This window comes from Chaetodon auriga, chromosome 4 (assembly GCF_051107435.1).
Source record: "Chaetodon auriga isolate fChaAug3 chromosome 4, fChaAug3.hap1, whole genome shotgun sequence".
Lineage (NCBI taxonomy): Eukaryota > Metazoa > Chordata > Actinopteri > Chaetodontiformes > Chaetodontidae > Chaetodon > Chaetodon auriga.
This window is the reverse complement of record NC_135077.1, coordinates 8,026,009-8,044,556: the sequence shown is the minus strand read 5'-3', so window position 1 is coordinate 8,044,556 and position 18,548 is coordinate 8,026,009. Positions and strand designations below refer to the sequence as shown.

The following is an 18,548-nucleotide window of genomic DNA, read 5'->3' as shown; positions in this document are numbered from 1 at the left end:
GGATAAGTAGCCCGCTTAGAGCTAAAGCTGGACCTGGATGACTTAGTTTGACACATAAATATCCGTCCAACAGGGCAAAGCCTGTGGTAGCATCACACACACACACACACACACACACACACACACACACACACACACAAGCGTTTTGTGACAAAGCTGAGCAAAGATGAAGACCAGATGACAATGTATTGCTTGATACATGCACTAAGATGCACTACCAGACATAAAAATAAATCCCTGCAGATTGAACTACCCGCTGCCAGAATCACTGCGTAGTTCATTCGTGTTGCTGCGGATTAGGACATGTCATGGCACAAATGCTGTTGAGATCAAACGGATTACATGCGGCAGGGTTCGCACAAAGTCTTGAAAGTTAGAAAAATGCTTCATTTTACTCGTTTTTATTTTCAAGATGAGGAATGTGCTTGAATTTGAGTGTACACCATGAAAAGTGCTTGATTTTTAACATAGTGTGGTGAACAATGATCTGAATGCACACATCCTCTGACCTTTGACTCTCTACACGCATGCACATTGAAGGTAGCTAACTATCGTAGCTGCTCATCAGCTCCTAGAGAACAGGCTGATTTTCTTATCATTTTAAGCAACATGCCGGGGTGTTGCTTTAATGACAGCTGGCTGGTCAACAAAAAATATTTTAAAAAAGGCTTTGGAGAGGAGCCATTTATTCTTGAAATTAACATTCGCGTTAATGGTATGGTAATGACTTAAATGTGATCATGAAGGCTCTGTAAACCATGATGGGGTTATTGACATTTTCATTTATATTGCAATTTTCATTCGCTGGCTGTTTTCATCACAAAATCCTGAGATTCCTGACATCAGGCTGTAGATGATTTGTTTACTGGAAGTGAATAAAATGACATAAATTCATTTTTCTGTCTTGAATATGCTCTTAGTTGCCATTTTAAATTAAAGTAATTAAAGTTTACAGTACATAGATAAATAATTCCCACCCAAACAAACCAGTACCCAGCTGGTCACTGGCGATGTTTTCCCTGCCCGATCATCCACTTATGAAGAGCATATAACACGCTAAGACAACCCGCCTCACGCTTGTTCATCCACTTTAAAAACAGGCATGTGACTGCCTGAGACTGAGCAGTGTGCATGTGAGAATCCTGGCGTAGCGTGCATTCACATAACTGAGAGGGAAGGCATAAAGCTGATATTGTTGTCCCCCCCCCCCCCTCCCCACACACACACACACACTGCACTTCTGCTGCTGTCAACTTGAGTGTCTCCATCGCTTATTGATGGCCCATTGTTTTGGTCCGTCGCTGGGGGTCACGCTCATCACTGTCGACCGTGACATGAGGCTACAAGGTTAGAGCACAACATGGCCGTATCGGTCCCTGCCACTGCCCCTCGCTTACATTTAAAAGGCACGAGGCGTAAACAGAGGCAGCGAGTAAAGAAAGCGACACGGTGTAAACAAGGCAGGTGGAGGAAATCATTTAGGGGTGTCAGGGCTGGCGGGGGAAAAATCTAACGGACACAACAAGTTCAGCGTCTGAATGTTAAAACAGGTGCAGGGGAGTGCTGCATTTGTATTCTGAAAGCCTTTTGATGTGGAAGGAATTTCCTCACAGATAACATCATCTCCTCAGTGTCTCAACACTGCTGCTGAAGGTGTTCTTCCCGCTCTCCTTCTCTCACTCTCACCTCTTCACTGTCTCAGCAATCCGCTACTTTTCTTGCGCCTCACCTTTTTTCTCAACATTATTTTTGTCCCCTCTCTTACGCACACACACTACAGTCTTGTCTTGTCCATGGCACGCATAATTAACCTTTTCTCTGCACCCACCCTCTCTTTCCCCTGACCAGAAACTTGAAGAGACAGACAGGAAGAGCCAGTACCAGCTGGAGTCTCTGGAGCGCGAGCAGAGGCACCTCCAGCGCCAGCTGGAGCTGCTTAGGGGAGGCAGCGGTGCTGCAGCCCAGAGCAGCCCGGGGGAGGGGGAGAGGATACGCATGGACAGTGTGGGCTCCACCCTCTGCTCCGACCGCTCTGACTCTGACCAAGGTGAGTGAGGCCGCAGTCTTTAAACAGGATTTTATTTGGCGACTACAAGGCCAACAGACCCTCCACCTGCTCTCAGGCTAATTTTACGACATTGGGTCAGGTGGTATAAATGCTTCTCCTTTTGATGTTGCATTGCTTAAAGGGTCTACTGTTCAGTGTCCACTGATTCTGTGGTTTATTATATTTTTATATTGTGAATAGATTCCATGAAAAGACCAAAACAAACAAAACAAATGTGTCCTACTAACAATTATTGTTAGCTTTGTTGTCAGAATATGAATAAAAATACTTACTAGGGCACCAAATCTGCAGGGGAAAATAGTTCCTAATAAATAAAGTACGTACTCATGTTTTTGTAATGTTTGCTGAGAATCTTGTTTAAGGAAATTATTTCACCTTTTTAAAAATGAAGATATGTATTTGTTGCACCTTTAAAGATTGACCTCTTCAGTAGCAGCAAATGGTCTTGGCTGTGAGTTCTGCAGATGCAGCATCGGGATCGTTAGATATTTGAAATGGATGCACTGATGCTTTTGGTCTTTTCATGGTATTCATGGACATTCACAAAAATACTGCTCCACATGCCATCTCCACAAATATGCCGTACAGTGTCTGTTTGTTAAGAATCACAATTAAATTTTCCGCTTCTTCTCTCTGCCTCCGCCCTCTCTCGCTCCATCGCTCCGTCCTCGGCTGCAGAGGAGATTGAGGTGGACGTGGAAAGCACGGAGTTCTCCCATGGAGAGCTGGACAGTGTGAGCACAGCCAGCACCAGCGACCTGGACGACCACAGCAGCCTGCAGAGCATGGCCAGCGACGAGGGCTACTCCTCCTGCAGTGTCAAACTTGCCTTCTCCTCCTAGAGCGCCACACCACCACCACCACCACCACATCCCTGCCAAACCTGCCTGCCCTCCCATGCGTTTGTCCATCCTCCTACATACATACACCCAGTCACCTCCGACGGCAGGCGCGCGCCCAGCTAACGGGTTCCTGTCCCTCCTGCCTCTCAGCAGCGCCCCCCTCCTGCTCCTAGCCTTTAGTTGCCCACACTGCTGAACCCACTGTTCACTTCTGAACTTTGAGCCTTCCTGATTGACACCAGGGACCCAAACACAGTGATGTGAGACTGCCAATTGGTTTTAATTCTCCTCTAGGGAGCTCAGAGACTTCAAAAGATATATTCATCATCTTAATTTTGAATGGTTTTACTTCCTTTATTTCCTCGAACCATCAAATGTCTGATTTTTTTTAAAGATGGACAACCCCTGATTTGATCCAAAAGGCACTTAAATTCTTCTGTTCGGGTGTCTCCTGTGTGTGTGTGTGCGCGTGTGTGTGTGTGTGTAGCCCATCTTAACATTCTTGTGTTGGGCCTGGATAAACGGGAGCACATCTGATCTGGACTTAAATGAACACTGTGGGTGAACTTTGCCATATCAACAGAGCTTGGCCCTGATAAACGTCCCTTCAGCCCCGAGTTTAATCCTTTGTCTTATTGCTTTTTTTTTTTCATTACCTCTCCTCGACACTGCAGAAGCTCAGACACTCGAACTGGTGCTATTGTGAAACAAACCAACGGGGAAGCCGATCAGACCCACCACCACCACCGAGCTTTTGAAGCAAACAAAGTGCATCTGCCGTGATTGTTCCCAACCGAGCACGTAGGAAAAAGACCACAAAAGAAACGGAGGGAAAAAAAACAAACATTCCTGTCGAATGTGGGTGCTCAGTGCATTTTAAAAGAGTGGAAAATGTAACGTGTGCGTGTGTGTGTTTTGTTTTGGTTTCTTTCCCCCTCGACAAGCAGCTACAACAAGCTATCCTGCACTTGCCTACTTTAGAGCTGTCCATAGAAACGGCACAAAAAAACAACAGCAACAAGGAAAAAGTCCAAACAACAACAAACTTTGGAGTAGATGTCCATCCTCTTTCCAGCAGCAACAAGCAATAACTCTTCTAGTCGTTTTTGTCTCATCTGTTTGAACTCCTTCCCGCTTTTTTTTTTCTCTCCCCTAAAGACTGTGTGACCGTCCAAAAAGCAAATTTCTTTTTTCTTTTTTGTACATACAAATAGTTTAATAAATTAAACTTTAAAAATGAGTTTTAAAAAAAGGTAGAGCTCGTGGATAGAACTGTTGCCTCTGTTACTGTTCGACCTGTGTTTATTGTGCATTTTAAATTGATTTGGGGAAAGATTTTATCCTCGTCAGAGTGGCGACGGACGCGGCATGGACACGATCACTTTGTTCAGTTCTGCTGGTGCAAACATTGGAAAGTTACTCATTCTGTTGCTGTGCTGACAAGGAAAAAGAAAAACTCTCCAACACGATTAAAAACGAACAATTTCCCACCCGGTGGCGGAGAGGCGACCCAGTCGGAGAATGCTGAGTCTGTGTGGCACTCATTTTATTTATTAGATTTTCTTTCTCTTGTTTATAATGTTCATGGATTGGGGGGGTGGGGTCGGGGTGGGGGTGGGGTGGGGGGGCTGTATATGGCATTCCACAGGTGGTCAGGTGATCTGTGGAGGAAACGTCTGAAGTGTGAGGACAAGAAAACGGGTGTTATGATGTCAATGTTCGCCATCCAAACTCCACTGGCATTAAGAATTGCACTTCAACCACAGTTCTCTGTATTTTGTTTCTTTTCTTTTCCGCTGTCATTTTCTCTCATGGAGCTCTCGTGAATCCTTTTGTATGTGAAAGAAAGAAAAAAAAAAAAAAAACACCGGCCTTTTAAATATTTATTTCTCAATCCCTCAAAGAACACAAGCAATGGGGAAAAAGAAGTTAACTTATTTTGGTTCTGTCTTATTTTCCTCCTCTTTTTGATGCTTATTCCTCATTCCTTATTTTAAGAAGTGTATATATTATGTTTGGGTTTTATTTTCTTTTTGGGTGGGGAGGGTGGGAGGGGGTAAAAAAAAATAATGTAGCCATTTTGTTTTCATTTTTTCTGATGTTTTATTCAATGGACACTTGAAATGTAATTGGCCCCTGAGCTGCTCCTAGTGCTGAGCCTCGCCTGTTTAGAGTCTCCAGCGTTGTCCCGAGCCGACTCCCCAACAACACGCTGTGCGACGCACGCACACCTGAAACACCTGGACCGGCAGAGAAGCAAAATGGCTTCCCTCTGATACAAGGTGAAACACTCAACGTCGACCATTTCTGATGTCCAGTTGTTGGGGGGTCGTCTCTGCACAAGGCTTATCCATAGCCAAGACTTTACTGGTAAATATTGAGCCAGCTACTACACAATAAAGGGGGTCTAAAACTCCACTTTCCTCTATTCGGAGGATTGTAGTCTCTATTAGACTTATGTTTTAGATGACAAAATGTGTCTTACATTTACAATACAAGGCCTCTGACTGAGGATTTAAAGAAATCTAAACCAAGAACAAATCCTTTGGTTTCTCCGAAGGACGTCATTAAGGTGTAGAGTTTGTAAGCTCTTTGCAGAGCTGTGTTGAGGTTGTTGGACTTGGCACTGAATCAGAAAGTCACCACTTTTGGTGCTTGATTATATTAAAAAAAAACACAGAAAAAAAAAACACAAAAATGCCAAAACCACCTCAGAACACCTCAGTGTCCTCTCTCTTTATCTCACTCTCTCTCTGAGGGACAGTTTACATTTATTCTTCCCCTGTTTAAGTTATTAACCTTCCACTTCTCTTGGTTTCTGTTTTGGTCTTCATGTGTTAGTTTTATGAACCTGCACTGCTGACAGGAAAAAGTCCCGTGTTTGACGACAAAATGAATTTCTCTCCTCGTGTAGACCTGGATCGGGTCCCAGTGGTGTTTTAACCTGCTTCGGAGTACAGATATATTTTTACTACATTGGGACGATTCGGATGTGTTAAAAATGTGTGAAAACTGTCTGGCACTCCTTGTATTGTCTCATGTGGCAAACTACTCTGATCTTGTATTCCAAGAAGGGATAAAACAAGCTATAAGAACTGATTTTACTGAAGCCAGGTCTGTCCTCTCTCATGTGAGTGTACAGTGTGTGTGAGTGTGAGTGTGTGTGTGTGCGCGCTCCTTGATCTTACTAAGGCTGAGTTTTAGAGAAGCGCCTGGTCTATGGCCAGTCTGCACTGATCTCAGCTGGGCTGTTTTCCACCTGCTAATCTGTCAATAACAGACTTCTGGAGAGTATTTGTTATAAAAAGACAAGTATATTCTGTGTGAGTGTGCAAGTTAGAGGTCCACTGAGTAGGATTTAGGGGGATCTTTTTGGTGGAAATGTAATATTATATTCATAGTTATGTTTTCATTAGTGTGTAATCACCTGAAGATGAGATTTGTGCTTTTGTTACCTTAGAATGAGCTCTTAATATCTACAGAGGGAGCGGGTTCTCCTCCATGGAGACATCATGGTGCACTGCCATGTTTCTACAGTAGCCCAGAACAGACAAATCAGACTCTGGTTTTAGAGAGCGCCTTTCCACATTGAAGTGAAGGCCACCTTCACACTTGGAAAAGGGGGGTGGAGGCGAGTTGGTTGCAATGTGCAACTTCACTGCTAGATGTTCCTAAATCCTACACGCTGGACCTTTAAGGCTCTGTCACATGATTTTGCTCTGAAAGTTGACTGTCAGTTCTGTGCAGACTGGTCAGGGATCAGCCCAAGTTTGCTAAGAGGTCTGACAAAGAGTTTCTGGCTATGCTGCAGATTCTAAACAATAGCATATCTTCATAAGCTGGTGATGACAAAGCTATATTTTTACCTCTGTGTTTAAAGCTAGGTTTAGACATGCAGTCCTGATTGTGGTTCAGGTCAGGGTCCAGGAGTGTCGAGTTCCAGTTTTGCAGCTTGGCCAGAAGTGCACCTGCCCGACAAAGTGGAAGTTGTCTTTTTGTAAACCACACTCCATTCTGGCGTCGGTCTCACAGGAGGTTGACATTGAGCAAACGGGTGCGTGAGGTCAAGTTTGCCCGAGCGATCGAGCGGTCCCACGTAGGGAGTCCTCCCGTTGTTCTGAACCTGTGGCCATCCTTTGTAAAACATGCAGTCTGATGATGATTCTCGCTGTGTAAGTTGAAGATGCAATACTTACAATAAAAACACCAAGATTTTCAAACCTGAATGACTCAACCGGCCTCTTTATACCAAAAAGTGTCATGTTTTTATACCAGCCGTTATATTTTCCATCTGATTCCCACCTCCTGGATAAACCAGGTTTTTTCATTCATTCCCTTGGAACTTATTAAATGGTTCCCAACATTGGGTTTTGGACCCTTTCAATGGGTCACAAGATCCACCTTTTCCTGAACTTTAAACCACATCTCAGACTAGTAAGCAGACTCTGAGTTAAGAACGTGTTGGTCAAAGATCTCAGTCCTGAGAGATTGAACAGCAGCAGCAACAAAATTAATCTCAAACAGAAGGTTTTTCAACAGGAGACTGAGTGCAGCCACAGAAAACACCATGTTGCTGCAGCCACTCTGCTCTCAGGTGTCACATCAGCCATCATGCTGCCTGTCAGACCTCCAGCAGTCTGCACGTGCTGTAAATCTGTGGAGGATCACGTGACGTGTACGTGCTCAAAGCAGTCCCGTGTGGAGAGTTACATGTTGACCACATGAGCATGCACCACATGAGATATTCTTCACAAGTGATCGCAGCTTGTGAAAAATGTCCAAGACCTCCCAAGTTGTACAAAGCTGAAAGAGAGGCGGTGATGATGACGATGTTGCTCCTTCATTGATATGAAGAACCTGCTGTAACATTAAGAACAAATAACGTGGTTTGTATTACAGCTCCTCATCAGATGGCACTGGTGAGTCCTGGCTGACTCTGTCCATCTGTGGTGCTAATAATGTTTGAAACAAAACCAAAGTCACATCTTCAGCCGGAAACAAGGATGTGTATAAATGGACATGTTGTGTGTAAATAATGAGAAGTGCATGTGTCATTGGAGATGGCAGTAAATACTGTCTCTTTATGTGCAGGTTCACACACATTTTGCACGCTAAAGCACAGAAGCAGCATCAGTGTCAATACTCCATCCTGTGGTCTCATAATTGAAGCTACAAGGCAGTTATAGCAGTGATTATTTCGTGTGTGTGCATGTGTGTGTGGGGGGGGTTGGAGATTTTGCATCATACACTTCAAATACAAAGAGAGAGATCATGCACTAAACTGTTTAATGAATATATTATCCTTTCTGTCCACTCCAAAGCGACTGAACTTGTTTTTTCAGAGGGAATATTATGGTGATGCCTTTTAGCAGGCGGCGACACAGGCTACATCCTGGCTGCTCTATCATGGTGTCATACACAGAGAGATGCTGCCATCTAGAGGACAAAAACAGTTGGTGGTTCCTGTTCATCAAAATAGTCATTTTGTATTATGTGTGGTTATGAATGGCAGATTAAGGGAATCATATGCAATCAGTACATACTGTTAATGATAGGAATGAAACCATTTCAAATAATGAAAAGTGATGTGCAATCAAACTCATGCTCAGAAGACATCATTTTCTCCTCCCACTTACCAAAGCAGGAGAGGCATGTAATCTTCTGCATTTAGAGCTAATCAACTGCTGTAATTCACCAAATCACCATTGGAAAATATATACCTCTCGAGGGTGACGTCATTATTCTGAATCATGTTACTATCACTCAACACAGTTCGAACCACTGGGAGGCACAAGAGGCCTAGAAATGCTGAGTAACACACTGACTGGTGTGTTCTGTCACCACTGACTGACTGTGTTTGTGTTAAATCAGCATGCTGACAGAAATCTGCTGAACATGCTGCTGCGCTCTCTGATGCTGCTGCACAGATCTCTGCTTAATCAAGCTTCATATCGATGTTCCAGAGACCAGCAGTGGCAGAAGTATTCAGACGCTTTACTCAAATAAAAAGTACTAATATCGGCTGTGAAAATACTTCATATATACTCAAAGTATATAAACATTATCAGCAAAACGTTGATGCTGCTCACTGTGCAGTTAAGTGTTCATTTTAACGACTTGATTGAATGTACAGCAGTGCATCATATCCTATATGATCATGACACGTCTGTAGTGTCACTGTTCTGTAAGAACCACGTATCTCTATAAAGGCAACTTTTCATGAGCTCAGAAAAACAGCCCTGTGTTCAGCATCGTGATGATACTTTTTCAGATAATCCAGGAGGGTTAAAATGGCTGAATGGCTGAAGACGTTGCAGAATTTTCACTTCATACTTAAGTTTAAAATAACCAAATTTGGAGATATGTGGTTTTCACTGGACAAGAAGGGTGTGAAAATTGTGACAAAATAGTAACAAAATCTATAGAGCAGAAGTATGAAAAATAAATAAGTATAAAATGGAAATATTCAAGTAAGGTACAAGTACCTGGAATTAAGTGCAGTACTTGAGTCACTGTACTTTGACCGTCACCATTCAGAGTATTTCATATCCTTTAGCACCAGCTGGAAATCACAGATGATGTTCACACTGCAGACTTTTTCCTCATGTTGCTAAAATCATTTTCCCGACATCAGTGTTGAACAGAAACAAATCACGCCTGCCTTTGCTTTCAGTTGGTTTCATATGCAGTCAGTCCCCTCTCACTATGTGACCTCAGTGTGAACATATGAAAAGCTAAAAGAGGCGAACATCAACACTGAGAGCCTAAATTCAAAGCCAAAGACTCAATACAAGTAGCAGCCATGGCTGGAAAATATTTGACGGTGTAGCTGTATTTCATGCAAACTAACCCTGCAGCCGCCAGGCAGTGAGTCTGGATGATTGATTGATCACTGTGTACAATGGCTTCATCCACAGAGGTCTCATGGATCTCAAAGAAATTTGATTTACTGTGTGTTTGAGTTGAGTTAACTTTAACCGTACTGCTGTCACTTGCCTTGGTGAGCTCATGCTGGAGGACAGATCGGATATTAATGAGTTCCACATGTTAAAATACTCAAATGACAAATGATTAGCTACAAAAAAAAAAACAAAAGCTAAAAGGACAATGAACCTTCAAGTGTCGCTTTAACACCCTGGATGCCATATTTCTGTGCTATTTCTGTGCATACAGGCCAAACTAAAAAGTGTGTCTGAGCATTAAATTTGAGTCAATGTGCAAGTTCAAAACAAAATATATTTTAAATATAAAATATATTTTCAGAACTAGGATGCACAAAAGCACTGTGATTGTGACGGCTGGACATCGTGAGTAAACTGTGACTCCCACGTCTAAGAGAGAGACATCACGGTAAAAAAAAAAAACCCAGCAGCTATAAATAACCTTATGATAAACAGGAGTCTGAGTTTGTGTTTTCCAGTCAGAGTTACTGTGAAAATCAGACATCAGAGGGTTGAAGGAGTCATGTCTGCCGCCATTCAAGCATTGCAATTGTAGCCCAAAGCTTTCTTCGGCTACAGAACGAACCGACTGCACTGAACATGAGAGGAATTCCAGCGAGTCATGAACGTCATCCTTCATGAGAAGAAGAAAACTCACATAAACCTTTCCAAGGTAATGCTGATAGCTCATGTTACACTGATCCTTGTTTCCTCAGAAGGTAAATTAATAACAATAACAATAATATGAAGCTGGAGGAATGTCAAACAGCAGGAAACTAGGCTTTTTTTAACAAACACCCTTCTCAGCTGACAGTCAACACACTGCGCTGTGGTAAAGAAGCTGATTAAAGCCACAGGAAACTCTGAATCCTATTTATTAATTGTGCGTTAATTGCGTCATTCATCTTGCCATCAGCTTCTGGAAATGTTATTTATAACTGCTGTATCCCTGCTGTCTTTTCACTCAGCTGAGAGCAGCAGCAACTCTAGTTAGACGTGTTAAATGTGTTGGTGTAGGGGTTTATTGTAGAGCAGAATTTACACAAGACTGTCAGCTGCGATGAAAAGACCACCACAGTTCAAATCTACACAACAGATCAGACCTCACCGACTCCACACAGGTGTTTTAATAGCACTTTGTGGCGGAGACAAAGCATCCAATCAAAGGCTGGTTACACCTCAGACAGCAGGTGAGAGCAATGAGCTGCTGCCGCTGCCAGTTTAGAAAGGACCAGGAATGAGAACCACTGAGTCAGAAATTGGACTTTTCTTTGTAAGCAGAAATAGATGTGTGATTTTTGGAAAGCATGGTTTTATTTCTCAGAGGGCTGCACTTCAGCCAAGGTCACCACCACCTTCAGCAGCTGAAGTCCTTGAGTCCTTTGGATCGCCTGAAAAGCATTTTTTTGGCCTCTTTGGACAGACAGCTAAAAATACTGAGGCAGCTTTTCACACGAAGTGCTTTGGATTGGCTGTGCTTGAATTAGAGCACCCAGATCCACTGACAGATGAAGGTCCTCGAGGTCATGTGGGTCAGGTGTGTGGGGGGAATGTGACCGCTCTTCAGTGACACGTGAATGTGTGTGTAAACAAAGAAAGAAGGCTCTGCCGCCTAATTGAAATCTTTCTGGCATGCTCTTGGTTCCCTGGATTGAAATAAGAGAGAGTGACTGTTGGCTGGCTCTCTGAGGAATGTCACAGGAGGAGCTCTGTTCATGACTCATCTCTGGACCTCATCTCCATATTGTAGTTGTTGTTGTTGTTGTTGTTTATCAGCCAGCCTCCACTTCGCTTGCAGAACCCATGCAACCAATTACTGCAGTGATAGTGCAGCAGTGGGAGTCCACGGGGGGGATATGAGGAGGTGAAATGAAGCAGGCCGGTGGGGCTGAGCGCGTAGGGATATGTAAGGGGTGTGGGGTGGGTGGTGGCTGTGGGGGTTCCTCCAGTGATGCGCATGAGTCATCATCCCCACAGCGACTGGGCATCTGACATCACAGCAGCCTTATCAGAGGAGGGAAGCAATTCCTCACAAATGTCCTTCACTGCTGATGGATGAGGGAGGCAGCGGTGGGGGGTGGGTGGGGGGTCACAACACAACAAATTATGCATCATGTCTCTGAGGTGGCTGGCGGCGTGTAGTCAAGACCTGAGGTGTGCTGTAATTCTGAACGGAGGAGGCAGGTGTGTGTGTGTGTGGCCGTGTGTCTGTGTGTATCAGCCTGACAGACAGTGAGAGTAATCGTAGTTGCGGGGAGAAGGACTGGTTCGGAGGCTGGTCGACGTCATGCCCTGACCGAGCGCCCGATCGCTCCCCTCCCTCCCTCCTTCCCTGCTGTGGGGTTAGTCATGCTGTCAGGGTGAGCGGACCCAGCAGGGCACGTAGGTCCGTCCCTTACCTCACGTAGTCCGGCCTAATCAGTCCTTGGCGAGAACAATATCAAAAGCCTGGATGGAAATGTGACCCGTGAGTCACCCAGACGAGCGGGGAGCGTCGAGAGGTTTCAGGCGAGGTGCTCCTGAGCAGCTTGTTTGCCCGTTGCATTCAAGTGGCTAATCCAGCTGGATGAGAAGGAGCTCTGACACGCAGAGACGGTGTTTGATTGCGTTTCTTGACAGCAGCTCAGAAGCCCAGAAAGGTCATTTATGCTGAAATGGGTCTCAGAATGACTCGCTGAGCTCCCAAACGACAAAGTGGTTCCTTGACTTGACTCCAAAGCTGACAGCAACTGCAAATTTATTCTTTTCTTTTTTTTTTATCCCAGGCTGAAGTAAATAGCTGCAGGCCCAAAGCGTGACTCATGTATGTTATCACTAATGTGTAGCAGACAGTAGGCGTGTCACTTCTGCTTTTTTTCTGTGTTGTCCGCTGTAAACAATCACTTGACGAGCCTTTTATCCTCTGGTTTTATGTTTTGCGCTGCCTGGATGAGCATCTTGGACAGAAAATTCTTAAATAAATGTGTTTTCTGTAATTTGATCATCCATTTAAGTCTTTAGGGAGGAGCAGAGAGGCTTACTAACGCAACTGCTCCCTGTATCCCATTGACACTCACATAAATACATTTCCTGTTTGCACTGAGGAGAAAATGAATGTTTCCGCATTGTTTTCACCTCGTCCTCTGTGTCGCTTTGTGTCGAACACAAGTGACAGTCATGGTATTTTCTTCAGCGATTCACCCGCTGATACAACGACTGTCAGGCCTTACATACACAGACAACTAGAAGTGACAGCTTTTTCCATGCTATCAGCGGAAACCCATCTGAACCTCATTTCACCAGAGATTGTGGCTGGTGGAGATAATTACATCAGTCACCAATTTAATCTCCCAGCAGAAATGATCATACATCACTTTCTGGCATGGAGTCTTTCTTTATCAGCATCAGGGCTCATGAGCGAAGGCTTGCATGCTTCTTGTCTTCCTCTGTCATTTTAATTCGCTGAATTTCGAGCTCAGGAGAATGACGATGCCTTACATGCTTTCAGCTGTGTGATCACACATTATTAACATGTTTTCGCCTATTTCAGACATTGTGGCGATAGTTTAATTATGTTAGCTATGCTGAAGCCCCTGGGAATTTTTTTTTAAAGATTTTTATTTATTTATTTGGGCATTTCTGCTTTATTTTAGATTTTAGTAACAGCTGGAGAGAGACAGGACAGGCAGAGCAGAGAGAAGCGGTGACATGCAGCAAAGAGCTCAGGCTGGAATCGAACCAGGTGAGAATATTTTAAGGAGCAGTTTCATGAAAGTAAATGTAGACGAGATGGTCTGTATTTGACAGATTACAGTGGAGATGGACAGGAAACATGGGTAGAGAGCAAGAACAGTGACATGCAACAAAGGTCGAGACATCTGCAAGACGTAGCATAGTAGAGTACATGTTGGCCACAGTCATCGTGTTGGTTGAAGTTGGGGAATGATCATGATCATTCTTTACTTGCTCACTTTTGCCCAAAGGCCTACTACACGGCCATAGTTGGAGGAAAATTTTAACAACAGTCATGAAAATCGCTAAACGTAAATGAAATGCCAGTTACCTCAGCTTCGGATGCAACGATGATTTACGCTCAAAGAGAAATTTGAAAGACATTTTGTGCAACACCCTTAATCAAAAGTGGAAATAGCTGTTCTGAACGACCACACTCAAAGGTGGAACGTAAAGCTGGCGGAGAGGGAAGGTGTGATATCATTTAAATATGGGGATAACGGCTCACAGCCTCTGCTGGAAGACAGTCACAGTGTCGGTTGCTCACGTGAAAAGTGCCAAACTAGTTGTGCAACAAGTGAAAAAGAGAGTTCAAACCTTTTCCCAATGGGCCAATCACAGCAGGAGGTGGGTGTGAAAGTCGGATTGTTGCTTTCATAAATGTACAACAATGCTCAGACATGGAAAGCAATCTGATGTCGGAAAGGTGTGGGAGGAGGGGCTTTCCGGAGCTATTCCACCATCTAATGAGCACCACTGACAGAGCGTAGTGGCGAGCACTTGTCAGCGAGGGGGAGGGGACTCAAGATCAAAAGTTGCACGTTGCAGCTTTAAAAGCATTCAGGTCTGTATTTCTTGTCCATTGTACGGTGTATCCTTTGTTTTTTACACATACTTTAACCAGTATCTTCTTCTGAAGAGATTTCCACCTGTGTGTGTGTTACATGAATCTCACGTAATGCAAAGAAATGCAGATGAGAGACGTGTCAAAATCATCAGATTACAGTCGGAGACAATCAAGAGGTTCATGTATGACTAACGAGCAGCATTCGCTACCTTCCTGTCTGCCTCGCAGCGTGACAGATGGGCAGCCATGACAAATCCCGTCCCTGCGTGGTTAAGCAGGAAGGTCTGTGTCTGCTGTCACCCTCCCTGTCTTGCTGGGCATTGTCTCTTTGAATGTGATTGTTGCAAAAATGGGAAGTAGCACTTTGCTGATGGAGTGGCATGTCATTTCCACTTTCCTGCTCTACACACACACACACACACACACACACATCCACACAGATAACAACCACTGACACATGTGGGCGACACACACACTTCCATTGCGCTGACTCGGTCACGATGTTACACAGACAGGCCGCCCTTGCTGAACACTCAAGGTTAGCTGTGTATTTTTGTCAAGCTGTCGTTACGATGATGAAAGAGCTGACTGTTGAACGGACTTATTTATTTCTCCTCTCTTCTCTTTGCGTGATTTCCTCCTCTCCTCTTTTTCTCCTCACTCTATCTCTGTTTCACATCTCTCTGTGTGTCATGCAGTGTGACTTGTCACTGTTTGTGGCCTCTGGAAAGGTGACGACTGCGCGGCTTTTGGAGGAAGGCTGCAGGGATCCATCCTCCTTTTTTCACTAATCCTTGAATGTGTCTCCTCTCCTCTGTTTGCTCCATCACTCTTCATTCACGCTGAATGAATCGGTGACAATGAATCATGACAGTGGCCACATTTTCAATGGGAGGATATTGGATGTATATTTGAGTCTAACAAAGTGAATGGAAGTCCTGGCATCTCATATTTCATTATGCAGATCTTAGTCTGTGTGTGTGGCTCAGATTGTCATTGTCTTGATGACACAATAGGCCTCTCTCACAGAGGACATCTCGACTCGACAACACAAGTGTAACTGACTGTGCATCTCCCATTCAGCATCAGATAATGTTAGCAACTGGATGGTGAACATGTAGCAGCTAAAGAGCCAGAAATTTCCCTCAGGAGTTGGTGGAGACCAAAAATAGAGCTAAAAGAAGGGTCGGTATTGGACTTAAATTCTCCAGGTGGACAAGAACACAACTGCAAGTCAATGCTAATGTTTGCTCTGTGTCTGCTGGAAATGGACATTTGCAACTGTTTGCTAACACGTTCAGCATATTAACTTTATAATGGGATCATTTGTCAATATTGTTATATCTTCAGCTATCTTCCGCTGCCCCTGAGCACCCAAAAACTCAATTAATGCTTGTTTATAGCATGAGATTGTTCATCATATAGCATAACATTATGATAGCATTAGCTAACTTAACTAAAGAAGGGTGACCCACTACTGTGAGCTGGTATTACATCATGTTTGTGTCCATCAATATTCAGTAATTGGTATTTCTGTTTCATATGTGCTCTGCCATTTAACTGGCTTCACTAATGAGGGCTATGTAGAGCTGATGTCTCATTCAGCTGACTTTGATCTATGTAATTTTTTTGTACGTCTTTTTATTTATGTTCATTTACCTTTATTTCACTAGAAGCATTTTCTCTTTTACATGAGCCAAAATGTCTGTCCTGTCTGACTCCTTTGTGTGTAACGTTCACTGCAAGGATATCCTCCAACAAATGGTTCATGATCTCTATGATAACAGAAACCGAACTTCCTTTGTGCATGTCTTTCTCTGTATGTGTGACTGTCCTTTTAGTGTGTACGAGTGAGATTGCTGAGGCGGAGGAAAATCCTGTAGTTTTAAAGGGCACGGCTGGCAGAGGGGACTGAGCCAGTTGCAGCAGCTGCCCTAGAGATGTCTCAGTTGATAATCATCCACACTCATGTTGTTGACTCAGACTTTCAGGGCTTGGCAGGTGATGTGTGCAACCACAAGCCTGTTTGGAGAGAGAACAGCGCTCTGTCAAACAAATCATGTCACATAGTTTCTATTCCCTTGAGGATCTAAGTAGAAATCTAGCAGCTATAATCCTGACACGGTGGCTAATTTCTGATAATGCTAATTACCCAGTAGTTCCTGTTTATTCTCAGCAGAGTTTTTTGAATGAATTTAGGTCATTCAAATTAAACAAAGTTGACTTGCTGAACATGCAAATCTTTTTCCAGGGCAGCAACAGCCCTGCCGCCTCACACCTGGTTATTCTGGGGCTGATTCACCAGCAGTGCACCTGGTTTGTTTTTATGAAAGCAGATTTATGAATGTAGCTGTGTGTTCGCAGCACAGGGAATGAATGCACGGCGGTCTGATTACAACAGCAAGTGTGTCAGCACTGAGACAGGAACACATCATGCAAGGAGTCAGCAGCACATCATCCACAGGCATCTGACCCTGTGTGTGTGTGTGTGTGTGTGTGTGTGTGTGTGTGTGTGTGTGTGTGTGTACGTGAGGGGGTGAAAGAGATTAAAAGGCAACATAAAGAGCCACACAACAAAGATAAAACAGAGAATAAGAGACAAAAAGACATTAAGCTGAGAAAATGTGGTAGTGTCTGATGAAATAAAAGAGAACAAGGGGGCTGATGATGAGTCACCACTGTTGTTAGTATGTATGACAAAACGCAGCATTAGCCCAGTCATGTCTCCATCAGCCTGTCTCTGCCTCGCTCAGTACTTCCCTGTCTCCCTCCCAGGTGTTGATCTGTGCTACCAGGACCACCATAACATGGCAGAGCACCGAGCCACAGCCAGTGTGACCGAGTGAAGATGGGATCTGATGGTCTGCATTGTTTCAGCAGAGCTAAGTAATCATGGACATGGTGTCTAATGTACTGCATTTAACCACTGTATTGTAATGTACTCTGGATTGCTGAGCATTTCTAAAATATACTAGTTGTTAAAGTGGTATTATTTTCTCAATGAAGGTCTGTCCTTCAAAAGCTAATTTATGTGAGAGCATTCAAAGGATCCCTCTCGAAGCAATGTCACAGCCATTACGATGAAATGTATTTATTTTATTTTTTTCTTCATGGTCTAGAAGTATTGTTACAAAATACGCTATGAATATGCAATAGAATGCCAAATATTTTGTGAGCATGACACTGTTAATTTTTTTTTTTTCTTTTCATTTTCTGTTTCACAATTTTAATTAGCTGGTTGTCCGTCAACCAGCTCAAGGTCATTTTTATATTACAGAAAAACTTGAGAAAACAAATAAACAGCTAAAACTGTTTGGTTCTACGGGAGGAATCAGTTTTTTAGGCCAGGAACAAGCATCACCTCACTTTTCAGATACACATGATGAGTTTTCTATCTAGCTTAGAGAACAGAGACCACACCTTGAACACATCCCATTTACACATAAAGGTATTTGAGCTCATCTGGTTCATTTACTTTCCCATCCTTACCTTACCTTATACCATGAACCAGTAGCGTCTTCTCAACCCTTCAGACAGTGATTTGTTTGAAGATCAGCAAACTCCTGAATCCTGGAGTCCTCTCCATCTCTGAACATCCATCCCCAGCAGCACAGGCAATAATGCCCCACACACTCAGCTTTCAGCCTCCGACAACTCCAATGTTGTTGGTCCTCGACTTCCAGAACCTCCAGGGGAAGATTTTGTGTGCGACATTGGAGAATGGCACCCCTTCCAGACGCCTCTCTCCAACCCACTCCAGGTCCAGGTGCTCAAGTGACAGGCAAAGCCACGGTGACTTGTATTCACCATGGCAACACTCCAACCACCCTGCAGCTCAAACATATCAAAGAGGACAAGCGCTCGCTTTGAGAACACTCTCAGGGAGTTAAACATCCCTTTCCATTGCTCTGACAAAAAAAGCGAAACTTCTCAACCTGCTCAAGGACGTACAGTGTCCAGACTACCTTCAGGTTCTGGTGTCACATCCACACCAATGCAGATGATGTCATGGCACATCCCACAGCCAAAGGAGCCTGTTCAAGCTCTCCCCGTTTCAGAGCTCTGATTCTCCCCCTGTTTTCCACAAGTGTCACAAACAACCCATGTTACATGCCTCCCTCAATCCCCATATCTTTTCC

General features: G+C 43.9%; 1 protein-coding gene across 2 annotated transcripts in view; it reads left to right on the top strand.

Annotated features, from left to right (window-relative positions):
* Positions 1-5,627, top strand: part of mxi1 (max interactor 1, dimerization protein) — a 29,738-nt gene extending 24,111 nt beyond the window's left edge. The window contains exons 5-6 of one of the 2 annotated variants that reach the window (XM_076727608.1): positions 1,849-2,047; positions 2,747-5,627. In XM_076727608.1, the coding sequence (XP_076583723.1) occupies positions 1,849-2,047; positions 2,747-2,910 (363 nt within the window). In that variant the 3' untranslated portion in view covers positions 2,911-5,627. The remainder of the gene's footprint in view (positions 1-1,848; positions 2,048-2,746) is intronic. The other variant, XM_076727609.1, reaches the window with a different exon arrangement.
* The last annotated feature ends 12,921 nt before the right edge of the window (positions 5,628-18,548 follow it).